Here is a 13681-nt window from a genome sequence, read left to right as displayed (position 1 = left end):
CGTTTTTCACCCGGAAGTCGTAATCAGCATTTTGCTGTACATTTTGCTACGCGGGAAATTTGTGTTTTTTTTTTTAGTTTAACTGTAGCATCACTCGTATCTTATAGTGTTTTTGAATGGAATATTGATTGAAACAGTGTAGATTTGTCAGTCGTTCGATTACTCATTTACCGCCGACATTCGCGGTCCCGGTGTTTCGGCTTAACTGGCTTCCTTGTTAAATGGTTACTAACTTCCGTTTAGAAACTAGACGTTGAATTAAGACTCTCAAAAGGTGCTACACTTCGAAACTTTATCGTTTACACGGCATTCGCCAGGACAGTTTCGGATTTATATCTGGGTTTTTAACATCTACTGCAGCATCAACGGACGCTAAAGGAAGTTGCTCACCACTTCACCGGGTAACCAGTTTATCCGAAACACCGTCTACCGTTAACGTTAGCAAGTGGTGCTAAACTAGCCCTGATAGAGCCACATTGGCTTCTGTTGTTTGTGTCGGTAGTCTCCGGGGATTTTAGTTACACCTCGAAATGTCTCTGAGTGCTGTTCACGGGACTTTGTCCAGCCTGAAGTCCTGTCTGGAAGACCTGGGGACGGGGATGGACATCGTGACAGATGTGGCTATTGACCTGGCGGAGACCGAGGGTAAATTATAATCCGTTTCCTGCACACGCTTCAGTTAGCTACTGCCAGATTAATTTTGTTGCTTCTAAACGCTATGTTTGTTCGTCCAGTTTATTTGTGGGAAAATGTAAGAGACCAGTAACGATACTTACTGTAACATCCACATTAGTTTGTGTATAATCATATTTACTGTATACAGAGTTGCTTCCAAATGCTAAAATATAATTATACCATACAATAATCCCCATCATACAGGTAATGTCTTAAAGAGCAATTTTAGAGTTTAAAGGCAAACTAATAGTCCACAAAGTGATGATATTCCCTCCACAGTGATGAAGTTTGTTTTTGTTTACATGTGGAAGCTGAAACACGAGTCAGCCGACATTTCTGTTGAATTTTGACAAAAACTGTCTCCATGTTAGTGGAAGTGGTAAAACATTAACTACAGCGACGTGTTTTCACTCTGACATTCGACCAGACTGGCTTCTAACTGTTGATCAGTGGCTCTTTTCATCCAATAACTGGAAATCCACTGTTCTCTCCAAAACATCTATCAGTCTTCTCCAGAGGTACTGGAGCCTCGACCAACCAGTTCAATACAGAGCTCACACAGAGCTAAACTACAACCCAAGCACACATTGCACCCACTCACAATTTAAAGTCAGCATTTGTCTATAATAGTATGTTTTTGGACTTCAGGAGGAAGCCAGGGTGTCAGGAAAAAAACAGTAGAGGGAGAACGTGCTCTTCTGTGGATTAAAATCATCATCTTGTTAAAATCATTGCGCTACTGTCCTACTCTTCACTGACAATGTTATTAAACTTATTATTTGCTTCTACTCATTTGTATGTTGCTGAAGTTTTCTTTAAATGAATATTAACATTTACAGTATAATATATTTGAACTAATTCATAAAATAGAGTGCGTTAGTAATCATAATTGACGATACTCCACTGACTGGATGAGTCAAAATTGGTTATGTGAACTTTAATGATAGATATAGCTGTTGATACAGTGGTCAGTCATGAAGATTCACTGAGGACATTAATTAAACACTGCATATACATGTGTGATCAAATGTATTTGCCATATTGTCACTTTTTCTGTTTGCTAGTGATCTGAATGCTTCTTTTTTCTATTTATTCCATTTATCAATGTGCGTGCTGAAGCAATGAGCCCCGGGATCAAAGAGCTGGAAGCCACGATCCTGGAGTGTGCAAGGCTCGACAGAGATATTAACTACTTTGTTGATACTGTGCAGCAAGTCACAGCTGAGGTGAGAATCACTTGGCAATTACTCCACTACAGACGGCAACATGTAAGAGGCTCTCTCTTGTAAATGCCCAGGTCAAGCTAGAGATGCACGTCTTTGAGGAGGACTTCAATTAATGAAACACGCATAATGATGTCTGATGGTTTTTAAGGTTGTTTAGTGCGCCGTACTTCTCCTGCTATGGATTTTCTTTAATGATGTCTGTCTGGTGCTTGTTTTAAAAGAGCAGGAGAAACACTGATCCTGACTCGTTGTGAAGATCAATAAAACGGTCTAACATGCTTCAGTTTCAATCTGTAGGTTAACGCACAGCAGCCGGAGGCCATGTTCGGCCTGTCTGATAAAGTGAAGGAGCTGTACGCACAGAGAATCGCTCAGCTCTCCGATGCTGAGCTGCACAATCACGGGAAAGTAATGGCCTTCAAAGTGAGCATCAACAGCTCTTCCAGACGAGGTAAGGCCTGCAGAGACACAAACAGAGGGGAGAAATGTCTTTAACCACAGCGCTCAGTGCTGTGTATTCACCGCTTTCTGAGCTAAAACACAAGGGCAGCGTTGAGTGTCCTTTTTTCCAGGATAATTATCTTAATTGTAAACACACCACGTCTTCTGTGTACTAATGAATGATTATGTTTGTCACCCTGTGGCCATTCTTTGCTGCTTTTTCGGTGGTGTCCTCATTAGAGATCTAATTAAAAAATAGGACGCAGAAAGACAATGCCATGCATTATAAATTCTCTGCAGACCTCCAGCTCACTTCTGCGAGTCGGCCCTAAATGTTGTGAATAACCTCTTACCACTCCATAAGCTGAGGCTGATGTTTTGGATAATATATACTTCGGTGTCTTGTGTTACACGTGCTGTTGAAGACTAACCAGTCAGAAACCTTTATTGTTCAGTGGTAGCGGATGAGTGCGGGGGACCCAGGTTCATATTACGGATATGGCAGGAAGGTCATCCGGCGTAAAGACTAGCCATGTCTCCGGGTTGAAGTGGTGATCTCTGTCCAAGGGAGCAGCAGATATCGCACTCTATCCATAATATGAGAAGAAAGGTTTCACCTCATGTCCCGGTTGAAGGGTCCACCCTCTTCAGAAGAAAGAGCTTCTGAGGGTCACAATGACAGGAAAACCTAGACCAAAGTGGCGGTCCTTTCCCCATGATGTTTTCTTTTTCATTTTGAGAAGAAATCACGATTAAAGAAAATCAATAGAGAGTGTGATTTTAATTGTGTAATAGAGGCTAATTAAAATGACGGAAAGCAACCATAAAAGATCCGCTTTCTATTGTTTATAGATTCTAAACTATGGGGGATACAGCATCCAACCAAAAATTTGTACCTGGTGGTAGACCAACAGAGGGCCATGTTATTTAAGATTTGTGTATGACTGCACATCTAAGTGTCTTTTTCCACAGTGAGAATTATGAAAATCGGCTATTTTGGTGTAAGGAGATAATGTCTTCAAAGTGTTTGATTACGTGTGCAGGATAAGTTAAAAGTCTGTCATTATATAAGTAGCACATGTTGCCGCATTCTGTGAATTAAATGCCATTTGATGCCAACCGGACATTTGCCAGGCATCTTTTCAGTCATCCAGACTATGATTGTTACCGTGATGAGTTCACACGTCACCGACCGACATGTGTGCTGTGTGTTTAGACAGTCAAGAGGCATCAGAGGACATGGAGGAGCTGGATGAGGACATTGCTGTCTCACAAGCCCAAGTCAACTTTACCTGCCCTCTCACGCAGGTACCTCGTGGCTTCTTGAAAGTTCACATAGTTTATCTTGGTGTTCTTCCGACAAAATACAGACTTTCAGGATCATTTGTTGCTCACTGGGACAATTCAGTTACCATGGAGGTGCGCCATTTTTTCTCTTTGTTTTAAAGGCTATTGGAGCCAACAAAGTCGATTCAAAACCAACAATATACTACAAAGCTTTGGTGCAGCTGTCAGACAAATAGCCTCTGCAGCGGTCCCACCAGCAGACATGACCTCTGTCTACAGAACTGTACCAAAACAGCTCTGAGCATTTACAAAAATACATTTGTCAATATTGCCCTTTGGTGAGGACTCAGAGTCCCGAGACAGCTGAGGTTGACATAAAACAACAAAACAAAGAAACACTACAGCTTGTAATGACACAGCATGTAGTCCGTCATGGTGTCCCAGAAGGTCCTCTAGATTTAGCAAAACCAGTTAGGAGATCATCTTCCTCCAATAACGTCTGTCTCCTGCATCCTCCTTTTTCAAACCATCGTCTTCCATCACTGCATCATGCACCTCTTATAACTCGGCCCGGGAGCTCCATCTTCAGCACCATTTTCTGGACAGAGCTTTCACCTCTTCTACATACATGACCAAGCTATCACTCCCTTAGCTCTCTGACTTTCCCGTTAAAAAAAAAAAGTCCATCTATTGTCCTGAATCTTTATTCTGTCCATTCTCCACTTCGCCGCCTCCAGTTCAACTTCTACTTTCCGTCAATGCCACAGTTTCTAAAGAATGGAACAGCTGTTGACCTTCTTCTTCAACTAAGCTTCCTCCCTGTCTGCTCGCTCTCTCCTTCACACCTTCCAGTACAGACGGATGGTACCATCTTAAAAACTGCTTTTCCAAAGAAACGAAGGGCCAACCTTTAGGTTTTTACTTCAGCATGGATACGTCAGGATCTTTGCTTCTCCAACTCTTTCACACCGTTGGCAGAGGCAGGAGAAACCAATGTCTCCATATTTGGTTATGGATAGATAGATGGATATATAGATAGATGGATAGATAATGCTTTATTGTCAATCAATACATATGCCTGGAGGCGCATTCAAGAACGAAATGTTTTTGAACAAGGCTCAAAAACTAGGCTTTTAAAAAGGCTTTTAAAAAAACACTGTGACCCCTGTTGCTTTAATGTCACTAGGAAGCTGGTGTAGCTGTTTGAATGGTTTAATGGTTTAGCTTCTTATTAAGGGAGAAACAACTGGGTCCAAAACAAGCAATTGGGTTTGTGGGCATATTTAACTGACTGAAGATTCACATTTACAACTATTTACATGGTAACCAACCAGGAAAGACCAACGCCATGATTTAGTCTCCATGTTGCGTTCTGTAACATTCCGCTTTTTATGTGTATTTAAGGTGGAAATGGTGAACCCAGTGAAGAATAAAAAGTGTCATCACCACTATGATGAAGGAGCCATCCTGGGCCTGATCAGGAAAAGACACAGCCAGAAAAAGAAGTGCCGGTAAGACCCCCCCCCCGCCCCCGCTCCCCTCAGAGGAGGGCTGGAAAGTTGAGTCAGGTTTTAGAGCAGTAAACAACTCTGCAGGCTGGCCTGGGACCAGCAAAGGCTCCTAAATTCACATTTTCTTTATTGCACTGCTTTGATGTTGGAATCAAATTAAATGCGTCTGGTCCTAGTGGAGCACTGATGAAATCCCAGCGCTGGGCCATGTTGTTGCCTATTGTCTGACTGTGGTCACTGCGCTCTTCTGGAGCAGCGGTGCTCTCCCCTCGCTGTGATTAGGTGTGTGGCTGATGAAAAACCTTCAACGGTGTTTCATCAGACACTATTTTCAAATATTGTCAAAGCCCTGCAGTGCCCATTAATCAATTCTTCAGAGTTATCAAAAGGTTTGACGTAAGAGCGATGGAAGAATGTGAGGTGGTGAAAGGTTTTTCGCTGTGTACCATTCACACACACGAGCAAGAATGTAGAAAAGTGGAAAGTCCGACCACTAATTGGCAATTAGCAGCTGAAACCGTATGCGCTTTAAACGCTTAATGCTCTGCATGCAGTTATACAACAAAGAAGCAGACTAACTAATACAAATCTGATGTACAGAGAACCAATAATTTCAATGAGACCTGAACATGTATGTGTGTAATTACATGTTGCATTTGCTTTCTGTAGTTGTCCTGTGGTGGGCTGTGGAAACACCGACGTGAATGAGTCAGACCTCATTCCTGACCAGATTCTGAGGAGAAAGATTCAGAACCACAAAAGAAGAAGCAACAAACTTAGTACGGTTCATCTCAATTAGCTGGATTATTACCGGTAATCACTGTCTGAATTTTGAGTCATAAATCTGTGCATACACTGTTATAAATGTTCAACCAATTTTCATTCCGATTTTTATACTTCGGAAAATACTCACCTGTGAGTCGAATTAATTTTTTCGATGCAATGCCTTTTTTCCGTTGTTACCGAATGTTAATAAAATGTTCATGTTGGCATAAATGATGAATTGCTCTTATGTGCCTGGTGCAGTAAGTGGACTGACCACTAGAGGGAGGTGTTTGCTCAGTCAGGATTACTGGTAGATGACCTTGTCGACCTGAAGTCTTCAAACTTTATCATTGAAAGAGCTAAACAGTTTTTTCCCTGCACGTTTAACCTTCAAAATGACAATTATTCCCTGACCGATTTTCGACATTTCTTTCAATACCAAACGAGCCGTTGATGTTGCATCTGTGAATTGCTGACATTTTAGTACTGTTTTAGTTGCAATTATTAAGTCATTAACAAAATGTATTTTTTGAATTACATTAAAGGTCGTACTTTCACTTTTGCACTGGTTCAGGGATGAAAACACTTTTCAGGCTGTTTTACTTTACTCATAATGTCCACATCTCTCTGAAAAAGAAATGTACTGGAGTTAAATTACTTGGCCTGTAAAGATTAATGTGATGCTTTGGAGGGAATAAAACAGCACACTGACCTGTTTGCATCCTCCAGACGTATCCAGCCATCCATTTTCTTTACTGTCTTATCCAACTAAGGGTCAGGGGCTGCTGGAGGCCTTTTGAGCAGGGGTCATCAATTCCGGGCCTTGAGGGCAGGTGTCCTGCACGTTTAGCTCTGTCCCAGCTTCAGCACACCTCTATCTGATGTTGATGTCATCATCAAGCTTGTAAAAAAAAAAAAAAAAAAAAAAGCCAAGTAACGAGCCCCTTACTGCATTCAGGGGTGTTGCAATTGGGAGAAACCTAAAACATGCAGGACACCGGCCCTCGAGGCCCGGAATTGAGGACCCCTGCTTTAGCGTATGACTGTGGAAGAAAACAGTAATCCTGGTCAGGCCGGCGGTCCATCACAGGACAAACAAACAGAGACACACACATACATCACACTTAACATGTTATTTGACTGGCAGGGAACTTGAACATAGAGAAAATCTATTCATGCATCGTGACAACATGCAAACTCCACACATTCTTGCTGTGACGTGACCACGTTCGGTGTAAACATATGTACTAAGTAAAAAAAATGCTTGTCATTCTGTGCAGCTTTATATGTTCACATAGAATTACACACTCCCGTCTCCATGCTTCTATTTTGTACCGTGCACCAAAATGAAAAGAAACATTTATGTACACGTGAGTTTGAAAACAAAAGGCAGCTGTGGAGTGTAATTCTAGTCAGCCTTCAGGAGTTTATGAAACTTAGTATAACTTTTTTTTTAAAATACAGCACTTTTTTGAAAATTGTTGGCACCATTGAGAATAAAACTGTTATGAGAACGAGTCCTGAACAAACTAGTCTTCAATTTTGAGCCGAAATGCACTTATGTGATTAAATCTCCCCGTACATGCTCCCACTCCTCATGACGGCTCTTTGTTTCAAAGAAACAAACAAAGGCTGTGTTAAGATGGAACTAGGTAATGCTAATCTTTTAATAACCTTGCATCAGGCATTTAAAAAAAAAAAAAAATAAATCACTAATTGCTGTTTCTCTACGGCGTGTGCGTCACACGGCACTAAGAGCATTTCACCAATGAAGATATTAAGTGGCAGCAATTGCTCCAGCTAATGTTGACTCACTCATTCCTCCTCTCTTACTCATTTTTTAATTTACTTTTCTGAGAATCGTTTATTGCACAACATGGAAAGTCACAGGTAATTAGTCAACTACGGTTCAATTTGTGCATTCGTCAAAAGCACTGTTCCATTTAACATATCAGAGCTGGAGCCATTAGGATGCTTCTTTAAACTGATGTCGAACTGCATGTCCTTAATAGTTCAATAAAATTAGAAAAGCACATCATACTAAGGAAATAACTATTAGTGTCTGTTGGATGTTTGCTGCTTTACTTCTCTTCTGTAATTCACATGCATCCCTTTGCAAAGGTCCAAGAAGGAGGTATTATAAGTGTCTCAGACATCATTAGCTTCGATTTCTGGCTTGTGCAATGTGTATTTAACTTTTTGGGTTATTCTCACTTTTTTGGCGTAACAGTGTTGGTCACAGCAGTGCCATAGTTGGGGTTGAGGGAGTACAGCAGGGCTGGGATGAGACCAGCACTCCAAAAGAGCAGTTTGATCCAGGTGTAATGCTTTTTCTTCACTTTTCTTTTTCTCTGAAACAGTTTTGAAGCTGCCATCAAAAAGGAGCCGGGCACGTTGTGCTGTTGACACACTGAGCTGTTCAGGGAACTATATTCTTCCAGGCTGCCCACCGTCTGACCTCCCTCTTTGACACTGATAAAGCAATTCCTTCATAGGAGAGACACGTCAGAACTTCACAGGAAGAGCCGTGAGGAGGGAATAAACCCCAAAAGTTTTTCAATCTTAGGTCCACCTGCACAAGATACCTCTGAAAAAATTATTTTGCACAGCCTGCAATTTCTGTCAAAATGTTTGAACTGTCCTGAGACGAGGATTTGGGTTGTTCTAATGAAGATGTAAAAATCCAATGCAAAGCCAGTTCTCCAGTGGTTTTCTCCTTAAAGAATAAAGACAATGTATCTAATAGTTTTCAGGATTAATTGGGTTGTTCCACCATTCTGAGATACGTCTCAAGTGATTGGACACAAAACTGCACAAATTCACATTCACCTAAATAAGACTATTTAAACATGCATAATTATTCTGTATAATGACATTTATCAGAGCATAAAGCAATGAGACTTTGATAGTGGTTCAAATTAATGCTAGTGTTCCATTAACACAGGACATATCATTTAATGCATTTGTATCATTTCTGTACCTCACTCCAACAGAAAACTAGTGGCCTCCTCAAATGTGCTTTATTGTCTGCTCTATCAGAACTAATTAGGTACTTGTTTTTTGTTCAGCATGATTCACAGGTGATGAGACAATTTTATTAAAGCACTCAAATTGCAACTGTAAAAAGTAGCTCTTTCAAAGACATTAATTGTCACTTTCTCTTTTCTCCAGGCCAACATCTCCATACATGTCTCTTTGATAAGGCTGCATTCTGCTTTGTTATCTATGTAATCTGCTTCACTTTCAGCCATATCTCCTTCTCACAGACGTCACATTCAGTAAGTGCCATTTCTTTACGGACACGTCTGGTTCTTTGGTCTCTTTAATGTTGCCTTAATCTGTTTACAGCTGCCATGCTTGAGATGGGCTGAGGGATGCACAAAGAAATCGTCCTTTCTGTACATTTATTGCCTGTATAATGTTGGGGAGTCATACAGTAGTGCAAGACAATACTTCCTGTATAATCTCTAGCTGGGGAACTCAAAGCTTGGGATATCTGCATCTCCTGGAGGTTTCTTCTGTAGTGGTTAGCGCTTGTCGCGTGGTTAAAATGTCAAGCGTTTGAATGTACGAGTTTTCTTGAGGCATTTTTGTTTCCGCTGACAGTACAAAACACACGGTGACTCTGAAATGCAAATGTTTCATTTTCTGTCCCTCTGTGTTTGTCCTGTTGTGGACGTCCATGTACCCTGTACATTGTGAGCTGGAACTGGCGACGGCAGCCCACAACTCTGATGTTGTTGGTTCTACATTGCATGAAGGTGTCAGCTTGAGTGTGTGGGTCGCTCTCTCTCTCTCTCTCTCTCTCTCTCTCTCTCTCTCTCTCTCTCTCTCTCTCTCCCCCTCTCTCTCCCTCTCTCTCTCAGCTGAGATTGACTCAAGACAAGGTGGTAAAAAGATGGGTGGTAATTGATATGTTGCAAGTGAAAACGTTAAATCAATGAACATATTTTGAAAGAAAAACTGTTACAACATAAGAGAAGAAAAAGAGATAAGAGTGACATAAACACTGAATGAACTATATTAAAAGTATTGGCTATGAGAACCCCCCCCCCCCCCCCTATCTGGATACAGTGGGTGATTGACAGCAAAATGAGGAATCATGCAGGCAAATCAAACAGCACTCGAAATATATCAGATCAATTACCTACCCTCCCTCCAAATATGCAAATAAGCCTCAAAAAACGCACTGTCTCTTTAAAAGGCACCACCTCCCCGCAGCCGCTGGATCCTGGGCGAGTTTCTCTGCAACAAACACCGTGGTTCTTAGTAGAGCAGAGCAACAGGAAGAGGAGCACTTTGGGGTCCGATGTGAAGACAGGACAGTGCTGACAGCTGCTCATCCACCAGGTGAGTGTGACAACCTCCCGGATATTTACTCACCAGAAGATTTTTATGCAGAGCTGAGGGTAAAAACAAGACGGCAGCAGTGTGAGAGAGGAGTTCTTTATTGTAATATAAGAAAGTAAAAAAAAATGTATTTGTTGTGCAAACTCTGAACCAACAGGTGAGTCAGGTCGCACCTGTTGGGAATTTAGACCAAGCACCACCTGTTTGCACTGTCAACTCAGTCTTAAAGACTCCTTGTTTATTCCCACTGTAGGTGCGCACAGTTGGCGCTTACTTGGATAACTCGGGCTACAGCTGGACATGGATTATTGGTGTCCGTCCTCACCGCTCTGGATTTAGTCAAGACGGAGCTCAACCCTGCGCCTCCTTCCGCGTCCTGCCCGGTGAGACGAGCGCGTCAAGAACAGGTGGATCCTGTTCCTCTGTTCAGCTTCGTCTCGCTCCACGTCCACACTCCACCTTTATGGGGAACCAGGTGGAGAAACTTACGCATTTGAATTACGCAGAGGTGCCAACGTCGGATCCAAATGGGTTCGACCCGGACGACGACGGACCGCGCATCGGCGTCTCTTACATCTTCTCCAACGACGACGATGACGACCAGGACGATCATATGGATCGCTTCTCTGCCGACAGCCGCGCGGTGAACCACGAGGAAAAACCCTTCGACCCCCAGGACGAGCTGGAGTGCGCGATCTACTACCGGGACGAGTGCGTCTACGAGAGGAGCTCCGGAGCCGCCGCGCACTCCCCGGAAAGTCTGCTGAACAAGTGCCGACCGGGAGACCTGCTGGAGTTTGTAGCCACCGGCCAGTACCCACACTGGGCCGTGTACATCGGGGACTTCCAGGTAGTTCATTTGCACCGGGCTGAGATCAAGAACAACTTCCTGACAGATGTGAGTCAGGGTAAAAAAGGCAGGATCGTGAACGGCTTGTATCGGTACCGCGCGCTCCCGCCGGAGGTAATCGTGCGTAACGCCCTGGACCATGTCGGCTCCAGAGACAGAGAGTTGTACTGGAGGAACTCCGAGTGTTTTGCCGCTTGGTGTCGGTTTGGTAAGCGGGAGTTCAAAATCGGAGGGGAGATACGGATTGGGAAGCAGCCGTACAGGTTGAAACTGATGTTTTCCGAAAAGAAGAGTCACGTCCTGGAGTTTCAGAGTCTGGAGGACGTGATCATGGAAAAGAGGAGGAACGATCAAATTGGCAAAGATGCTGTCATGCAAGAGCTGGCCAACCATTTGAATGCAACGCATGATATTAAAGAGGAGCGCTTTGTGAACTGACACGAGGATGCCGTGGTCATCAGGGAGCGTTTGGAGCTTCGGTTGTAGGAGAAGCTCCATGAAAAGGCTCAGCTATGCGCTTGGACTGAAAGTGCTGGTGGGGGACAGCTGATGCCTCCAATTAACCACTTAAGAGCTCTGTCCATAAGCCTGGGAACATATGTGCCACTGGGGCAACTGGTGTGGCCCACCTGTTAAGAGGAAGTTTGAAAATTATGTTTAATGTGTTAAAAAGACAACGCCTCACACCAGGGGAAACATCCTCACCCTCATATCGAATAACAAAGAAGATCAGAAGGGTCAAACCAAAATGTATTCCACACATCCCAATAAGAATATTAAATCTCACACCCAACTCCTGGAGTCGAGACTTGTGACAGGTGTGTTTGCATAAGAGCTGCACCTGCAGCGTTATCAGGAGGATGAAGTCGGATCTTAAATATTCATGATTATTTTTCTATCAATGAAATTTTGCACAGAGGAGCAGAACCTGTCCTTTTTACTTGTGTCTGTCCAGGTGACTGAAAGTGTTTGCTCCTGTATATCTCAGGTGTTGGAGACCAATACAGCATGGAAGATAGACCTTGATGTGCTTTTTATTGTCTCAACCTCAAACTCTTCCCTCTGTTGCTTTGTATCGACTCATCACACAGCTTTACTCTTGAAATACATTGTGGACACCATAACTGTGCACTTTTATTGATTCACCCATTCCAACAGTTTATTTTTTTGTAATAGAAAAGGATGTTTGTATAAAGGATTATTGAAATAAATATCTATATATTTGAAAAGTAATGTTTGTTTTTGTAGTGAAGAGCTGTGACTGACCTTAAAATGAATTTTGCTTGAATGTTGGTACAATGTTGATCAATAGGTTCAGACTGCGAATCTCAGAAAAAGGAGAGGTTATTTTGTATTCAAAGCAAAGTCTGCATTCTGTTACACAAAAGTGTAGCCTTTGCAGTGCACAGAGGATTTGATAGCAGCAGCGCTTGGACCATTTCAATCCCAGTTCACTCCCTGGAAGAGCCTCTGCTCTACCTGTTCAACTTGTAAGAGCTCCGCCTTTTGCTTGCTGCTGTGAGAAAAGTGTGTCTGCTAACTCTGCAGTTGAAGCCATTCCTGCCAGTTTTGCTCTAAATAGTTTCCTCACAGCGGCAGCCCCTTGAAACAACTTAGGCATCAGCTTTTGTCAAGTTGTGTTCAAACAGTACTGGACATTTTGCTTTTGTTTACACCGCTGCCAACTGAAGAGAAGTCATTTTATGAAAGTTTAGCCACAGGCTCGAAGTGTTCCATATTTGGCTTTACCCTTGAATTACAACATTTATTAAATGCAGGGTAAAGGTGCAGTTTTATTTGTGTGCAGGCACTAATAGGCAAAATTTTTACCTGAAGCCAAATCACATTGCAGACAGCCTTTAAGATGCCACTGCTGTTTATAAATCCAAATTGAAAATGCAGCATGGGAGCAAATCTGAGGTTGCAACAAGGATATAGATCCATAAATTGAAATGTTTATGAAAATCTAAAAGCCGCCATTGAACAATGAATGCCTGTGAAACACTTTGTAATGTGTTCACATATACAGAGGCTGCAACGGAAATTACAGCTGGCTCTGAGGTTGTTTTGAACCGCTCCACGTCTTGTTTTTTTCCCCCCGCTCTGTCTGTGCTTCAGAGGAAGCTGATCATTGCAGTCTTCATAGCCAGTCAGCAGATGAGTTACTTTTGCTGGTACGTTTTGCGCGGGTAACCTTCGTATGGGGATGATACTCGGGAGTGATTTTTGTTGCAGGTGAGGTCCCTCTGGGACCCCGGGCAGGATTATCACCAGAGCAGGTACCAGATATAAAAGCTGCTGGACACATTAGCATTTCTTCAATTCTCTGTGGTCCACCATGCTGATAAAATACAAATTGTGTGGATCAACATGATGCATATTTATGATATTCAGTCATATATTTTAGCAGCCGCAGGAATGAGCGACGGCACACAGCTCCACAGCTGCCAGTGGGATTGTGTAATTGTGAATATTAACTCCCATTTTTCATCATGTGTGACAAAGCACAAACGGAATTACACCATCACATATTACATTCATTTCAGCATCCTCTGCAAAATTTTGTGAAGAGTATT

The 13681-nt window shown here is 42.6% G+C and overlaps 2 protein-coding genes across 4 annotated transcripts; both read left to right on the top strand.

The window, feature by feature from the left end:
* The first annotated feature begins 8 nt into the window (after positions 1 to 8).
* On the top strand, positions 9 to 6987 carry nsmce2 (NSE2 (MMS21) homolog, SMC5-SMC6 complex SUMO ligase). Of its 3 annotated transcripts, none has more exons than XM_080470664.1 (7): positions 22 to 401; positions 503 to 645; positions 1795 to 1901; positions 2199 to 2352; positions 3559 to 3650; positions 5034 to 5140; positions 5810 to 6987. In XM_080470664.1, the coding sequence occupies exons 2-7, from the start codon at positions 531 to 533 to the stop codon at positions 5937 to 5939; spliced, it is 705 nt and encodes a 234-aa protein (XP_080326790.1). In that variant the 5' UTR covers positions 22 to 401; positions 503 to 530; the 3' UTR covers positions 5940 to 6987. The 3 variants fall into 3 exon arrangements, with proteins under 3 accessions (XP_080326789.1, XP_080326790.1, XP_080326791.1); XM_080470665.1 differs by having other exon boundaries at positions 131 to 401; positions 566 to 645; XM_080470663.1 differs by having other exon boundaries at positions 9 to 645.
* Positions 6988 to 10161: 3174 nt separating this feature from the next.
* On the top strand, positions 10162 to 13384 carry lratd2b (LRAT domain containing 2b). Its single transcript, XM_080472216.1, has 2 exons — positions 10162 to 10255; positions 10509 to 13384. The coding sequence occupies exon 2, from the start codon at positions 10719 to 10721 to the stop codon at positions 11541 to 11543; it is 825 nt and encodes a 274-aa protein (XP_080328342.1). The 5' UTR covers positions 10162 to 10255; positions 10509 to 10718; the 3' UTR covers positions 11544 to 13384.
* Positions 13385 to 13681: the final 297 nt, after the last annotated feature.

Source organism: Lipophrys pholis (assembly GCF_963383615.2).
Source record: "Lipophrys pholis genome assembly, chromosome: 9".
In the NCBI taxonomy this organism is placed as follows: Eukaryota; Metazoa; Chordata; class Actinopteri; order Blenniiformes; family Blenniidae; genus Lipophrys; species Lipophrys pholis.
Note: the sequence above shows the minus strand (reverse complement) of the source record. Positions and strands in the feature narration are given on the sequence as shown.